Raw genomic sequence first — 13,807 nt, 5'->3', positions numbered from 1 at the left:
CTGTTATCCAGAATGCTCAGGGCCTGGGGTTTTGCTGATAAGGGATCTTTCTGTAATTTGGATCTCCATTCCTTAAAAATCATTTAAATATTAATAAACCCAATAGGATTGTTTTGCCCCCAATAAGGATTAATTATATCTTAGTTGGGATCAAGTATAACCAGTCACAGCCCTTATTTGGTACCCTCAGGTACATTTTTCATGCTTTTGTTGTTTTCCACATTTGATTGTGGCTCACAGGTAAATTAAGGTTGGGAACCCCTGCTCTACACTAATAAATATTAGGGTACATGTATCAGCAAGACAGCAAATGCAGTGAGCATAATTGCCATGTTTTTCCACCACAATGTAGGGTTTTCCCCCAGAATTCCAGGGTTACTGAGATCACAAATACAAAGTAATTCACAAATAGTGATGAGTGAATTTTTTTGGCAGGCATAGATTTGCAGTGAATTGGCGTGACAATTTGCAGCAGGAAAATTTGTTGTACGGTCGCGGTAGCGTCAAATTAGTAGTGCCAAAAACCTGTGGCAAGAAAAGACGCAAGCGACAAAACAGTTGCACAACAAATGCCGATTTTTTGCCATTTCACTAATTTTTTTGCCATTTTCGCGAATTTTATGGCTAAGCAAAACGGTACAGATTCGCTCATCACTATTCACAAAGCAAAAAAATGAAAATATGGAGAATAGGTATATTATTTAGCACAGTAATACCATGGTACAAATTTGTAATCGCCTGAAGTTACCCAAAACATTTCAAATCAGTAACACCAAGGAATGATTTTCGTGTTTTAATCCCTTCACACCACTAACTATCATAATGTCAGTGAAGGAAGGACATTTTTAATCTGGTTTTTAATCTGGATTTATGCCCCTTGGTTTTCTATTTGTTTTTGGTCCTTGACATCTATGAGAAAAAGAGGCCTTCAGGTAGTGGATAGTTCTATTATGCTACTGGAATAAGGATTGAAGAGTACAGGTATAGGACCCGTTTTCCAGAATGCTCGGGACCAAGGGTATTCTGGATAAGGGGTCTTTCCGTAATTTGGATCTCCATACCTTAAGTCTACTAAAAAATCAATAAAATATTAATTAAACCCAACAGGATTGTTTTGCATCCAATAAGGATTAATTATATCTTAGTTGGGATCAATTACAAGGTACTGTTTTATTATTACAGAGAAAAAGGAAATCAGTTTTAAAATTCTGAATTATTACATTAAAATGCAGTCTATGGGAGACGGGCATTCCGTAATTCGGAGCTTTCTGGATAATAGGTTTCCGGATAAGGGATCCCATACCTGTACCTGAATAGTATAATAAGTAATAAAAAGAAACAATAACAATAGTTTTTGGGCTGTGACACTGACCGTGACCCCCATTTGAAAGCTGGAAAGGATCAGAAAAAAAGGCAAATAATTACTATTAAAAACTATACAAAATAAAAAATTACGACCAAATTTAAAGTTTACTAAAAATTGACCATTCTAGAACATACTAAAAGTTAAGGGGAACACCCTATTTAAGGCTACTAAAAAATCTAAACATTGCAAACTCACAATGGAGGTGTTTTGACAAGGATTCACGCAGCATAGTTTCCGTGAAGAACAAAGTAATGTTTTATTACAGAGAAAAAGGAAACCGGTCAAAAATGTATTGTTTTCTTAAAAAGGGCTCCATGGAAACCGGCATTCCTGTATCTCAGAGCTTTCTGTTACAGAGGCACAGTGGGGAGAGTCTGACTTTATCAAGTGACTTATTAGAGATGGAGAACTTTCATGCAGTGCCGTGTAAATGAGCTTTTGTGTCTGTGAGGTTGTTTGATTGCTCGGCCCATTCTTGAGCTGTAAGTGAAGGTGAATATAATCAGTATATTATGGATAGCACCAATACATACAGGCCTGATCGGAGTCAGAAAGCCGTATCAAAGACTGTAACATTTACAATCTGTAAGCAGAAGGCTCTGCCTGCCACAAATCGTTCTGTGAGCACTAAACTAATTTTAACTAGTTAATTTACCTTGGCTAGGTCAACTACCTCTAGGCAACAAGTAGAGTGGGGAAACAATAAGGCCCTGGGGCTCAATAACCCCCGTGCCCTAGAAAAAACACATGGAAACTATGGGGCTGATTCACTAAAGGTCGTTAACGCTTAACGCATAGTTTTATGCATGTTTGATAATTAAGTACCAATTCGTCAAAGTCATTTTGCATGCGTTACCGCTCATATTGCATGCGCAAAAATCCTGGTTATCGCAAAGTGTTATTTCTATCGCATTGAGGTAATTATCGAATAGAAATAATACTAACACATAATTCTCAAACACAAATAAAGCATTAAAAGCATAAAATGTGGCGATAATTACTGTGAAACTTACCACCTCCCAGGAGTAGGCGTTACTAAACAAAATTGCAGCTGGTGATTGTCTGTGGTGACAAGATGGAGTTTGCAGTGGGATTTATTCAAGTCTGTGTTGGCCCTAGAGTGATGCAGCCGCCAGTTTGCAGGGAAATGGGCATTTTCAGAACAGTAGTTTTCAGAAAGCAACGGTTACGTGCGTAATATCGTGCTATGAAATAACGCATTAATATAATATCGCTTAAAAATATGTCATCGCCAGATACATAACGACAATAACATTGCTTCTTAATTCAGACAAGTGTCCTTTTAGTGAATCGATTGTTAATTCTCAAAATATAAGAAGTGATTTTTAAAGCATGCTATAAATATCACTCATTTTTTTGGCCTTAAGTGAATTGGCCCCTATGTCGCTGCTGTCTATGGATTTAGAGCCCCCAGCTTTACCCCTGCCACATAGTGGTCTGCTGTACCTGGGGCCCTCCCGCATCTTTTGCCAGCACCCAGACAGAAGAGGAAGGAAGTGGGAACCCTAAGTCCAGGAAGGTGACTGAGCCAATGTTGCCCGGGCTGGGCAGACGACTAAATAATAGCCGCGGGCGACAAGAGAATAGCCGTGGGCGACAAAAGAATAGTCATGGGCGACAAAAGAATAGCCGCGGCCGAAAAGAGAATAGCCGCAGGCAACAAAAGAATAGTTGCAGGCGACAAAATAATAGCCGCGGGTGACAAATTTTTTTGAAGCACGACATTCTCACCGTTTCATGAATTTTTCACAGTTTCGCGAATCTAAGCTTTTAGCTTCGGGCTCTTTCTGTTGATAATAGAAGGCAACACATTGGTCCTGACGTGTTCTTCAATTTCATTTTACTGGATTTTCCAGAAACAATCTCTGAAATCTGAGGGGGGAAACATATTTTCTGCAAAAATTCCTGGGGTGGGGGTTTGGTTGCAAGTTATACATACAGTAAGGCTGTTCTGAGAATGCAGGCCTGGAGCAGAAAATTCACTCTTGGTTAATGGGTTAGTTGTTACCTTGACTGGTAGTTATATATGTTTGACCAGATGTCCTTCTCATTTACCAATATATAATAGGCTTCTAAATCCCTCTATCCTCTACCAATCAGCTTTCTATAAAGGAGAAGTTGTAGTAAACTGAGCAGCAGGCTGCACGTCCCTGGATAAGAAAGAACTGCTAATCCCACAGCTAAACACTATATTTTGCAGGAAATATTTTATAATGTGAAGGGCAGGATGTTGCCATTTAGCAGCCCACATATTTCCAAGCCCTTGGGGGCTCTTTACATTTTCTCAGCCTCGTGTGAGCTTTGCGCAGAGCCTAGAAGTGATCATATCCCTAGAAGTGTGGGTTGTTTCTTACATAATGACAAGTTATGTAATGACAGGTCACAATGACGTTATCTTTCACCATACTGTAACGAACCAGCAGATTTAACTCTTTAAATAATGGTCCCTTAAGGTAGCCACACAAGGGTAGATGCTGATTAGGGTCCTCTAGACAGATTCGGCAGCTTATTTGTCCATGTATGGGGACCATTGATGAGTCTCCCTATCCCATCTGACCTAAAATTGGTCAGGTTTGATTTTCCCATCAAATTGCTCCCACAGGTCCTACTCCCGTCACTGTAATTCAATAATTTGCCCCTCGGGCCAGTGACTGAATTACTCCTATATCACCCATCTTAGGTGGGCATAGCAGTGGCAAGATTGGGGTCAGCAAACCAGTGGAGCTTATGGTGTATAGCCAATTTTAGGCTTCTTTAACCTGAATAATCTGGGCCACAGATTCACAACCCTTAATGGCTGTGGTGTACCTACATAGCACCAGGTCTCCCTGTAGAGGAATCAGCAAAAAATTAGCGAAACAGGGAAAATGTTGCACGTCAAAAAATGATGAGTGACATTTTTTTTTACGTGTGCAATTTTTTTTGATGCACGCCGAATTTCAATGCCTGTTTTAAAAAGCAATCTGCCAATGGCGAAATGTGGAAAGTCACCGTGAATCCATGCCTACGTCTGAGGTGTGAAGAAGTGAACAATGGGGGTGATTACAGTCTGAGCCTGAGGTGTGAACACTGCAGGGGGTGAACAATGCAGGTATTAAAAGGTGTGAACAGTACAGGGGATTACATGTTTAAACAATACAGAGGGATTACAGCCTGAATCTGAGGTGAGAACCATGCAGGGGGGCAGTTAATCTCAGTACTGATACCATTTAATGCTTACTCAAAGGTAAGCCATCAAAGCAGCCAGACAGGTGGGGGGCCACACAGAGGGTGGTCGCGGGCCGCCAGTTGGACAGCACTGGTCTAGATGATAATTGCCCGCTGAACATATGAGCTATGAAAATAGTGGGGGAGGGACATATTTAATATGATACATGTACATCCACATGTGCAGTGAGCAAAGTGCAATTTCAAGCTCTAACGCCATTTTTTTTCACCACAATGCAGTGTTTTATCAAACATAAATTTGGTATCATTGAAGTTGCAAAGAAGCAATGTTCTTGATGCAATAATGCAATGCAATTTGCAATAATTGCCTACTGCAATTGTTGCAAATCAGGGGCAGTTGCCGCAAATATTTTTTTAAGTCAGCCTGGTGTAATTTCTGGTGGTGCAACTGAACTGCGCTGATTGACACAGAGTGCTGAGCCAACCTAGAGCTACTGCTGGGTCTGGAGGTGGTGGCCCCAGGGTCCCCTTGTGTCAACTAAGCAGCGCTTAATGTGGAACAGAAGGCAGGAAGGACTAAGCGGCACAGAGCACAACTATACAGAAGGACAAGGAGCACATTTGACATAAGCTTAATTAAAATGGTTTTATACACAACAGAATGCAGGGTAAGTACAGGGACTGCAAGTATACTTACGGATGTATATGAGCTCTATTATGCCTTGTTAAACTAAACTTAAACTTATACTAAACTTGTTAAACCATTACCCATAATACAGGGATCTTCAGCATAACTGTCTTTATCCGCTTTGTGATATCACTATTTTTACTACAGGTAATAAAAGTTGTTTAGGGGAAGAATGTGCGCAATGGAACATTTTCTTTGCCAGATTTATATAGCTTGTTTACAAATCCACCAAAGTATTTAGCAACCCCTTCAACAGAAGATGACAGATTGTGTATTTTATAGTTTGCACAGTGTATCTAAGAAAAATATCTAACTACAATTCAGACTTAAATAATCTATTAATCATTTTTTTTATATCATAAATCTAGTGTGATTGTGATGCCACAGCTTATGCACAACTTATATTGCAGGAGCAAATTAGCACCGCCTTATTATGAATCACAGGTATGTGTGAGTACATGACCCAAGCATCCACCTACACTCGCTCACCTTACTAACCAATAAAAACTGCGTGACGATATCATTTGTTGGAATGATAGTGGCCACAGCTTTATTTATAAATACAAACAGTGCAAAATTGAATACAAACATAACATGTTTAGATATAACAATACATCAATGTAACAAGTGCAAACATTACCGAACTGAAATACTGACCCCGAGCCCCTTGCCAGTCTGCCCTTCCACAACCACCTTGAGCCGTGCTATCCTCCAGCCGCCAAATCCCTAGCTCGGAGGATAACCGCCGCCACTCCGGGACCTAACTGGTCCCCTTTCCCAATTAGCCACATTCAGTACCCACCCAGCGCTTTTCAGCGCACCTTTCTTATTCCATCCGCCAATGGTCACCCACCTTAGGGGTTAAACCATCCACTCTACCTGATCTGGCATACCAGAACAAGCTTTCCTCCCCGGCAGACTGACAAGGACCCGCCAAAGCTGTGACAAGTACCATGACGCTACTCATTTGCGTCCTTTCCTGCTATTCCCCATGTCGCTTATACTGGCTAGCTAACCCGTGTACCCCTGACCCTCCAAGGCCACATGTGTGACGTCTAGAATCAATGGCATAACCCAATAGAACCAACCCCCAACTAAGGGAGGGTGGGTGGGGATCTTTCCTCTGCTGCTATCACCTAAAATGGTGGCTAGCCAGCCCTCACTACCTCTCCTATATACCCTTCTCCTCCCACCTTATTCTCCCTCCCCTTTTAGCTTAACTGACCTATCCCCACACTAGTGATGCTGGGCTGGGTCATGCAGCCCCTCCTCCGACCTTGCTGCTCCGGGGCTCTCATGACCCAAGCATCCACCTACACTCGCTCACCTTACTAACCAATAAAAACTGCGTGACGATATCATTTGTTGGAATGATAGTGGCCACAGCTTTATTTATAAATACAAACAGTGCAAAATTGAATACAAACATAACATGTTTAGATATAACAATACATCAATGTAACAAGTGCAAACATTACCGAACTGAAATACTGACCCCGAGCCCCTTGCCAGTCTGCCCTTCCACAACCACCTTGAGCCGTGCTATCCTCCAGCCGCCAAATCCCTAGCTCGGAGGATAACCGCCGCCACTCCGGGACCTAACTGGTCCCCTTTCCCAATTAGCCACATTCAGTACCCACCCAGCGCTTTTCAGCGCACCTTTCTTATTCCATCCGCCAATGGTCACCCACCTTAGGGGTTAAACCATCCACTCTACCTGATCTGGCATACCAGAACAAGCTTTCCTCCCCGGCAGACTGACAAGGACCCGCCATAGTATGCAGAGCTGGACCCCTTCAGCTCTGCATACGCCGCCATGACTTCCAAGCCAATGTGATGGCTTCCTGTAAATTGAAATTAAACAAATCCAACCCAACCTCATTCAGGTGGATACCATCTGTGCGAAAAAAGGCCATGTTATTCTCTAATTCCCTATGCCTGACCACTAGCCCCCCGTTCTTCTGTACGTTGCTTGCTACTGCCTTATTTACCTTTATTCTAACCCTGTTGATGGCCCTGTGTGAACGTGCTCCCCTCCAGTGGGTTCTGGGAATTATATCTGACCATATGATAATTAAACCTTCGAACAGTGATCTGAGCCTGAAACAATCTGTCCTAATGGTGGAGATTAAAGCTTTCATGGGACACAGACCCAAGTCGTTACCCCCTGCGTGGATTAAAATGACACTAGGCGGGCCCGACTCCTTTGCTTTCTGTACTGCCCTGGGTACTATCTCGTCCCACCTGAGCCCTCTTCTACTGACCCAGTGTAGTTTCACCTGAGATACTGGGAAACCCAGTTGGCGGTTGGCATGGCGAACTGAGGCCCTCCTTTCCGCCCAGTGTATGAAGGAGTGTCCCATTAGCCATACTTTGCACTGGAGGGCATCTGAAAGAGGGGAAAACAAATTAATACAAAACCGTGAACTTAAATATTTTGCCAACCTCCCTGTCCTTGCAACTTATCTCTCTACTCTTGTGGGTCTAACGTACGCCTTGAACCTGCTGGATTCCCATCTGCCTATTCTCCTAATCACATCTGCCCCCAAGCCCCACCTTGCTGCTTCAGTAGCGGCCCCTATCCTGAATGAGTGGCTCCCATACTCATTCACAGCCAGTTGTAGCCCTTGCAGGGCCCTTTTGAGTATGGCTATGAACTGGTAACGGGACAATGATGAGCCGTCCTGGTGGATCATCAAGCTGCCTTGTTGGTCAGGTCTCATCCTGTAATAGCTGTCAAAGCAACTCACTGGGCAGGTGTGATGGCCCTGAATCCCAAAGAGCTCTACCCGGAACCCCTTCCCCTGTTTGTCTGTCTTGGAATCTCTAATTAGTATGGACACGCTCCCTTCTGACCTAATGACATCCCTTGCCAGGATCCCCCCATTCCCTGCTCTATTGTGACTAACCAGCTCTGATATTCTAAAGGCCCCAAAGAAAGCCCATGAAAAAGCCAGTTTGAACAACGTTATTTCAAATGGTGAGTTGGCCAACTCCCCTAACTGGTCAAATAAACCCCCCAGTATGTTGAACGTGATTGGTCTTCTATGATCTGTGGACTTTTTTCCTTTTTTAAAGCCTTTCACTGCCTGTTTAATCGCAAAGTCCTTTGTGAAATCTGTCCAACCCTTAAATTTGAATAGGAATGCTAGAGCAGCCAGTTTTTTCTCTACCACACTAATTGATACATTTGCCTCAAAGTCCCTGGACAGCTGCCACGCCAGTAGGCCTAACTTCTCTGTATTAGTCTCCGCTCCCCCCATTTCCCGTTCTAATTGGGACCATTCTTCCCATATTCTGTTATAGTCGTTCCACGTTTTTGGGGCCACCGACCGCCTTACCCATTCTATCATACCTGAGGCACCAGATTCCATACAAGGTCTGGGCACCGCTCTCCCTCCTGCTCCGCTGCCGGCGCTAGCCCCCGGAACCTGTTCCACTGAAACCGAGATAAAGCGTCAGCGATCTCATTAATTTCGCCTGGGATGTGTTTTGCTCTAAAACTGATGTTAAGTTGTAAGCAACGTAGTACCAGGTGCCGTAGTAGTGCTAGCACCGGGCGTGAAGAGGAAGTTAGGTTGTTGACCGCTAGGACCGTTGCCATGTTGTCTGAACGGAACAAAACCGATTTGTTGGACAGCTCCCGACCCCAAAGCTCTACTGCCACTATTATTGGGAAGAGTTCTAGAAATGCTAGGTTGCCTGTTAGGTTGCGCGTGGCCCATTCCTGGGGCCACCCAGCCGCGCACCATTTGCCTGCCAAGTATGCCCCAAAGCCTGTCGCCCCTGCTGCGTCTGTGAATAGGCTGATCTCGGTGTTCTCTACTACCTCTTCTGGCCAATATACTTTCCCATTAAAGTCCTGGAGGAAGGTGCTCCAGACCGCTAGGTCAGCTTTGTGTTCTGAATTAAGCCTTATAAAATGATGGGGGTGCCTGATACCTGCTGTTGCCATGGATAGACTCCTAGAAAACGCCCTCCCCATGGGGATAATGCGGCAAGCAAAATTGAGTTTACCTAGGAGGGATTGGAGCTGTTTTAAAGTCACCTTCTTAGCCTGCTTCGCGTATCCTACTTCCTCTTTTAGCGTTAGTACTTTGTCCCTGGGTAGCCGGCATTCCTGCCTGACCGTGTCAATCTCAATGCCCAGGAATTTTAAGCATGTGATAGGGCCCTCCGTTTTTTCCCGTGCTAACGGTACCCCAAATTGCTCCGCAACCTCCTGCAGTGTCTCAAGGAGCACTGCGCATAGGCTCGAGCGTTGTGGGCCGACACAGAGAAAGTCATCCAGGTAGTGGATGACTGACTCAACCCCTGCTTTCTCCCGAACTACCCACTCTAGGAAGGTGCTAAAAGCCTCGAAATATGCGCAGGATATGGAGCAGCCCATGGGTAAACTCCTGTCCACATAGTAGTGTCCCTCAAAGTAGCAGCCCAGTAAGTGTAGTGATTCCGAATGTACCGGCAGGAGCCGGAAGGCTGACTCTATATCCGCCTTGGCCATCAGTGCCCCTTGTCCCGCCCTACCTACTAAACGTATTGCTTCATCAAAGGAGGTATACGAGACCCTCACTAAGTCCTTATCAATCTCGTCATTCACTGAGGTGCCTTTGGGGTGTGATAGGTGGTGAATAAGCCGGAATTTTCCGGCTTCCTTCTTAGGCACCAGGCCTAGAGGGGATGTTCTAAGGTTGTGTAATGGCGGTTCCTTGAAAGGGCCCGCCATGCGCCCCAAGCTCACCTCCTTGTGCAGCTTCTCTATTACTAACCCCGGGTTGGTGTTAGCTGACTTCAAGTTTTTTAATTGACCCCTTTGTGACCCCTCCCTTCCCGGGATCCTAAACCCATCCCGAAACCCCGTTTGTAGTAATTCTGCTTTGTCCCTGGCTGGGTATTTACTTAGCCATGGGAGCATCGCTTCTAGCCTCACCGGCGTCAGGCCCTTTTCCAAAGCCTTCCCTAAACTTACCCCCTGTTCCTTTTCCTTTCTTGAAGCACCTGCTGAGTGGATGTGCTCCAGCGCACAGGGAGCATTCATGCTTGAACCGGCATGATGCCCCCCATTTGCATTGGCTATCGTTGAATGCCCAGCAAACTCCTTTTTTGTGTGCCCCAGCTGGGCTGGAAGATTGCCCGCTGGAGCTATTTGGAAAGGGCTGCTGGCCCGTCGTCCCCGGGCCCCCATACCCCTGATACCCTTTGTTGTTCATCAACCTCATCCAGAGGCCGATGTCCCGGTGGTCCCATCTGACATCCTGTCTCACTGCCATCCTCTGACGAAATTGCTCGTCATAGCGTAGCCAAGCTAGGCCCCCATAGACCCTGTGTGCCTCCCAGATTCCATCTAGGTAGCAGAACAGGGCTGAGCAATGCTCGGGGTGTTTTTCCCCAATTACACTAGCCAGGATGGCAAAGGCTTGTAGCCAATTGCCGAAAGTCCTGGGTATAAGCCTGTAGCGGCGCCTGTCTTCATCCTCCTCCTTTCTATGCTCCTTTCCCTTTTCAAATTTATCGATATTAAACCTCTCTAGGGGTAGCAGCGTAAATATATCTACGTATTCCCGCTTCCATATTTTTTCCCGCACCTCTGGTTTCAGGTGAGACCCTAAGGGACCTTCGAAACAAATATAAGCATGCCCTTTGGCTGAGTCGGAGAGCGGTACTGGCTTTTCCCCCCGCTTCTCCCCGTTCCCTACGCTACTTGTGCCTCCTGTTGACCCTTGTGCTATAGTGGCTTGCTCTGTAGTTGGTGTTGCAGCGCTGGATGCCCCTCCCGGTGTTTGGCTTTTCCCATCCCATTGTCCTAAGAGCTGTCGTAAAGTGTCTATGAAAGCTGCGAGCGCCTGTCCCCCCGCGTGGCCCGTCCCAGCTGTGGCTGGGGAAGTGTGTGTTACCGTTTGCTGTCGTCCTTGTAGCCCGTCGTGCGTACCTGCGCTGCTGTTGTAGTTTGTGGTTGCGCTGTCTTGGCCTGAAGCTCCTGGTGTGATCCCCTGCTGCTGCTGCGGAATCCCGTTGTCGCCATTGCCTGGTCCCGGCACCTGTTGGAAACCAAGCGGGGGGGGCATACCCTGGGCTGCCACGCTGTGTGCAGCCGTTGTTCCCTCCCTCCCCGCCGCAGCGCCCGTGGGCACCGCCCGGTTGGCCTCCCCTGTGGGAGCTGGGGGCCACCCCTGGCTCTCCTGGCCACTCCCTGCTGGCCCGGCCAGTTGCCTCGGTGGTTGTGGGGGCCTGTACCCGGGCGAGCCCGCCAGAGCTCCACCCTCCTGGGTGGTAGTGGGCAACCCCCCTTGCCCTGTCGGGCTCCCCATAAGGCCTGCCCCGGGCCTTGTGGTGATCCACGCGGCCTGGGCCGCTGTTGGTGGGCCCTGGGCCCCTGCCACACTAGTGGTGGGCCCGCATTCCCCAGTATGGGCTGTGTGCCATGCGGCCTGGGCCGCTTCTGCTCCCCCCCCCCTGTCTGGGGCTGTTCCCTGGGCCCAGCTCTGCTGCCCGGCTGGCCCGCCCCCCGCTCCTGACATGGCCGCCCGCGGCCATGCTGTGCCGCACGTGGCCTGGGTTGGCGCCGCCTCCCCTCCCCCACTTGGTGCTGCTCGCAGGGCCCCTGCATCTCCCCCCTCTGGCCCCCCCGCTCTGAGCCTCCCCCGTGCTGCTGCCCCCCTACCTCCCCGGGGCCCGGGCGCCTCTGCCTGCCCAGCCCGAATGGCGCTGCTTCCCTCCCGGCTCCCAGTACTGGCCTGTCTCCGGAGCCGCATGGTTGACCCGGAAGTGCCTCCGGTCGTGTCGGTGACGTCATCGCCGCTCGCCTCGGGTCCTCCGTCTCTGCGCCGAGTCGCCATTCTTCCTCCACGTGGTCTGCCTGTTGGGGTGTCCGGGTCCCTCTGTCTGGTCGGGGGGGTGCTGGGGGCTGGTCCCTTGCTTCTCGGGGCTCTGCTCCGTCCTGTGCCCATGCTGGTGGATGGCTGTGGGCTGGGGGTAGTCGGCCTTCTCCTGCGCACCGGGGGTGATGGGCTCAGCCTGGTGGGTGGTCTGGATCTGCGGGGCCTTCTTGTGGGTGTCGTGGGTTGCTGTTCGTCCTGGCTGGGTAGGAACTGCCTGAGCCAGTCGTCGCCTCTCCTCTCTGCTTCTGCTCTGATCTGGGCCAGCATCACATCCAGGTTGGTAGCCATGGTCGTTCTCTGCTGTTGATCTTTCCTCTGCTGCTATCACCTAAAATGGTGGCTAGCCAGCCCTCACTACCTCTCCTATATACCCTTCTCCTCCCACCTTATTCTCCCTCCCCTTTTAGCTTAACTGACCTATCCCCACACTAGTGATGCTGGGCTGGGTCATGCAGCCCCTCCTCCGACCTTGCTGCTCCGGGGCTCTCATGCCCTGCACTTTTCTGCCAGGCTGAGAGAAGTGGATCCACTTCCATACGGTCCTCTGTGTGCCTATCTATAAGTGTGGGCACAAAGAGCGGAGCGGAGGTCGGCCTGGAAAACGTGCAAGCGAACTTTTTCCATTCCAACCTCCAATCCGTTCTGCTCTGTGTGCCGTATGGAAGCGGATCCGCTTCTCTCAGCCTGGTGGAATGGCAGAGCAGCCATGATGAAGTATCTCTACTGGGCATCTGTATTCTCCTTCCTATGTGTGACATACCCAGGCAGGCGTGCCTCTTAGTGATGAGCGAATCTGTGCCGTTTCGCTTCACCAAAAAATTTGTGAATTTTTCAAAAGATTTGCGAAATGGCGAAAATGTTGCGTGTCAAAAGAAAAAATTGTCTCTCGCAAAAATTCTTTTGCTGTGGGCGACAATTCTATCTGCCAGGCGACAATTCTTTTGACGCAGGCGACAATCCATTTGATGTGGGTGACAATTTTTGAACGCGCTGCAAATTTTTCCACGGTGAAATGTTTCATCCGTTTTGCAAAAAAATCCACCAATGGCGAACCGCGGGAATTCGCCACAAATCCATGCCTGCCGAAACATTTCGCCCATCACTAGTGCCTCTGCATTACTGACAGGTTTGCGTTTAAAAAATGCTACACATGCTCATTGGCACCTTCTTCGTCAGTATAATTTCTCAGGCATGCTCAGTAAAGACCTCTTTGACTAACTAGATAAGGTGAAGTGGAGCTTCATGCTGGTACAGGAAGTTGAGGAACTGTGTTGTAGATTTTTGCTTTTGTGCTGGTAAAGAGGTTAGACTGAACCCTGAGAGTATGCGTTTCTGCGGGATAGATCACTTTTTTATACAAAGATTTTTTTATACAAAGGTTTACTTATTCTTTAAACAAAGCATACACATGCAATTGTGTTTGTTTTGCAGTGGGTTAGGCTTCCCATACACCCACAACTACACTAGACTCATAAGAAAAGCTACATTGTGGGTACAAAATATAGGGACTTCCAAAATCCAAAAATTGCAGACTGCTATTTATGTCATCATAAATAACCCTTCATATATTTCTGCTCGTGTGCGTATGGGCATTTGTCTATATAAGTGCATATGTGTCTGTATATTCACACTTACTTGCAGTATATATGTGTATTAAGTACGACACTATATAAGTGCAAGTATACC

General features: G+C 47.3%; 1 protein-coding gene across 2 annotated transcripts; it reads right to left on the bottom strand.

Annotated features, from left to right (window-relative positions):
- Positions 1-6,945: 6,945 nt before the first annotated feature.
- LOC116406467 (collagen alpha-1(I) chain-like) lies at positions 6,946-12,602 on the bottom strand. 2 transcript variants are annotated; one of them, XM_031902645.1, is made up of 3 exons: positions 11,173-12,599; positions 8,599-8,682; positions 6,946-7,632 (listed from the first exon to the last, which is right to left on the bottom strand). In XM_031902645.1, exons 1-3 carry the CDS (start codon positions 12,407-12,409, stop codon positions 7,040-7,042), a joined length of 1,914 nt encoding a protein of 637 aa, XP_031758505.1. In that variant the 5' UTR covers positions 12,410-12,599; the 3' UTR covers positions 6,946-7,039. The 2 variants fall into 2 exon arrangements, with proteins under 2 accessions (XP_031758505.1, XP_031758504.1); XM_031902644.1 differs by having other exon boundaries at positions 7,539-8,682; positions 11,173-12,602.
- Between the last annotated feature and the right edge of the window lie 1,205 nt (positions 12,603-13,807).

This window comes from Xenopus tropicalis, chromosome 5 (genome assembly GCF_000004195.4).
Source record: "Xenopus tropicalis strain Nigerian chromosome 5, UCB_Xtro_10.0, whole genome shotgun sequence".
NCBI lineage: Eukaryota > Metazoa > Chordata > Amphibia > Anura > Pipidae > Xenopus > Xenopus tropicalis.
The sequence above is the reverse complement of the archived record's forward strand: the minus strand, read 5'-3'. Positions and strand labels throughout refer to the sequence as shown.

Bases quoted from the DNA above. Each gene is read 5' to 3' on its own strand.
- LOC116406467 (XM_031902644.1), bottom strand. From the start codon at position 12,409: ATGGCTACCAACCTGGATGTGATGCTGGCCCAGATCAGAGCAGAAGCA. The intron at 8,683-11,172 runs GTACGCACGACG...TCTCGGTTTCAG, and splicing joins AAACTACAACAGCAGCGCAG to TGGAACAGGTTCCGGGGGCT.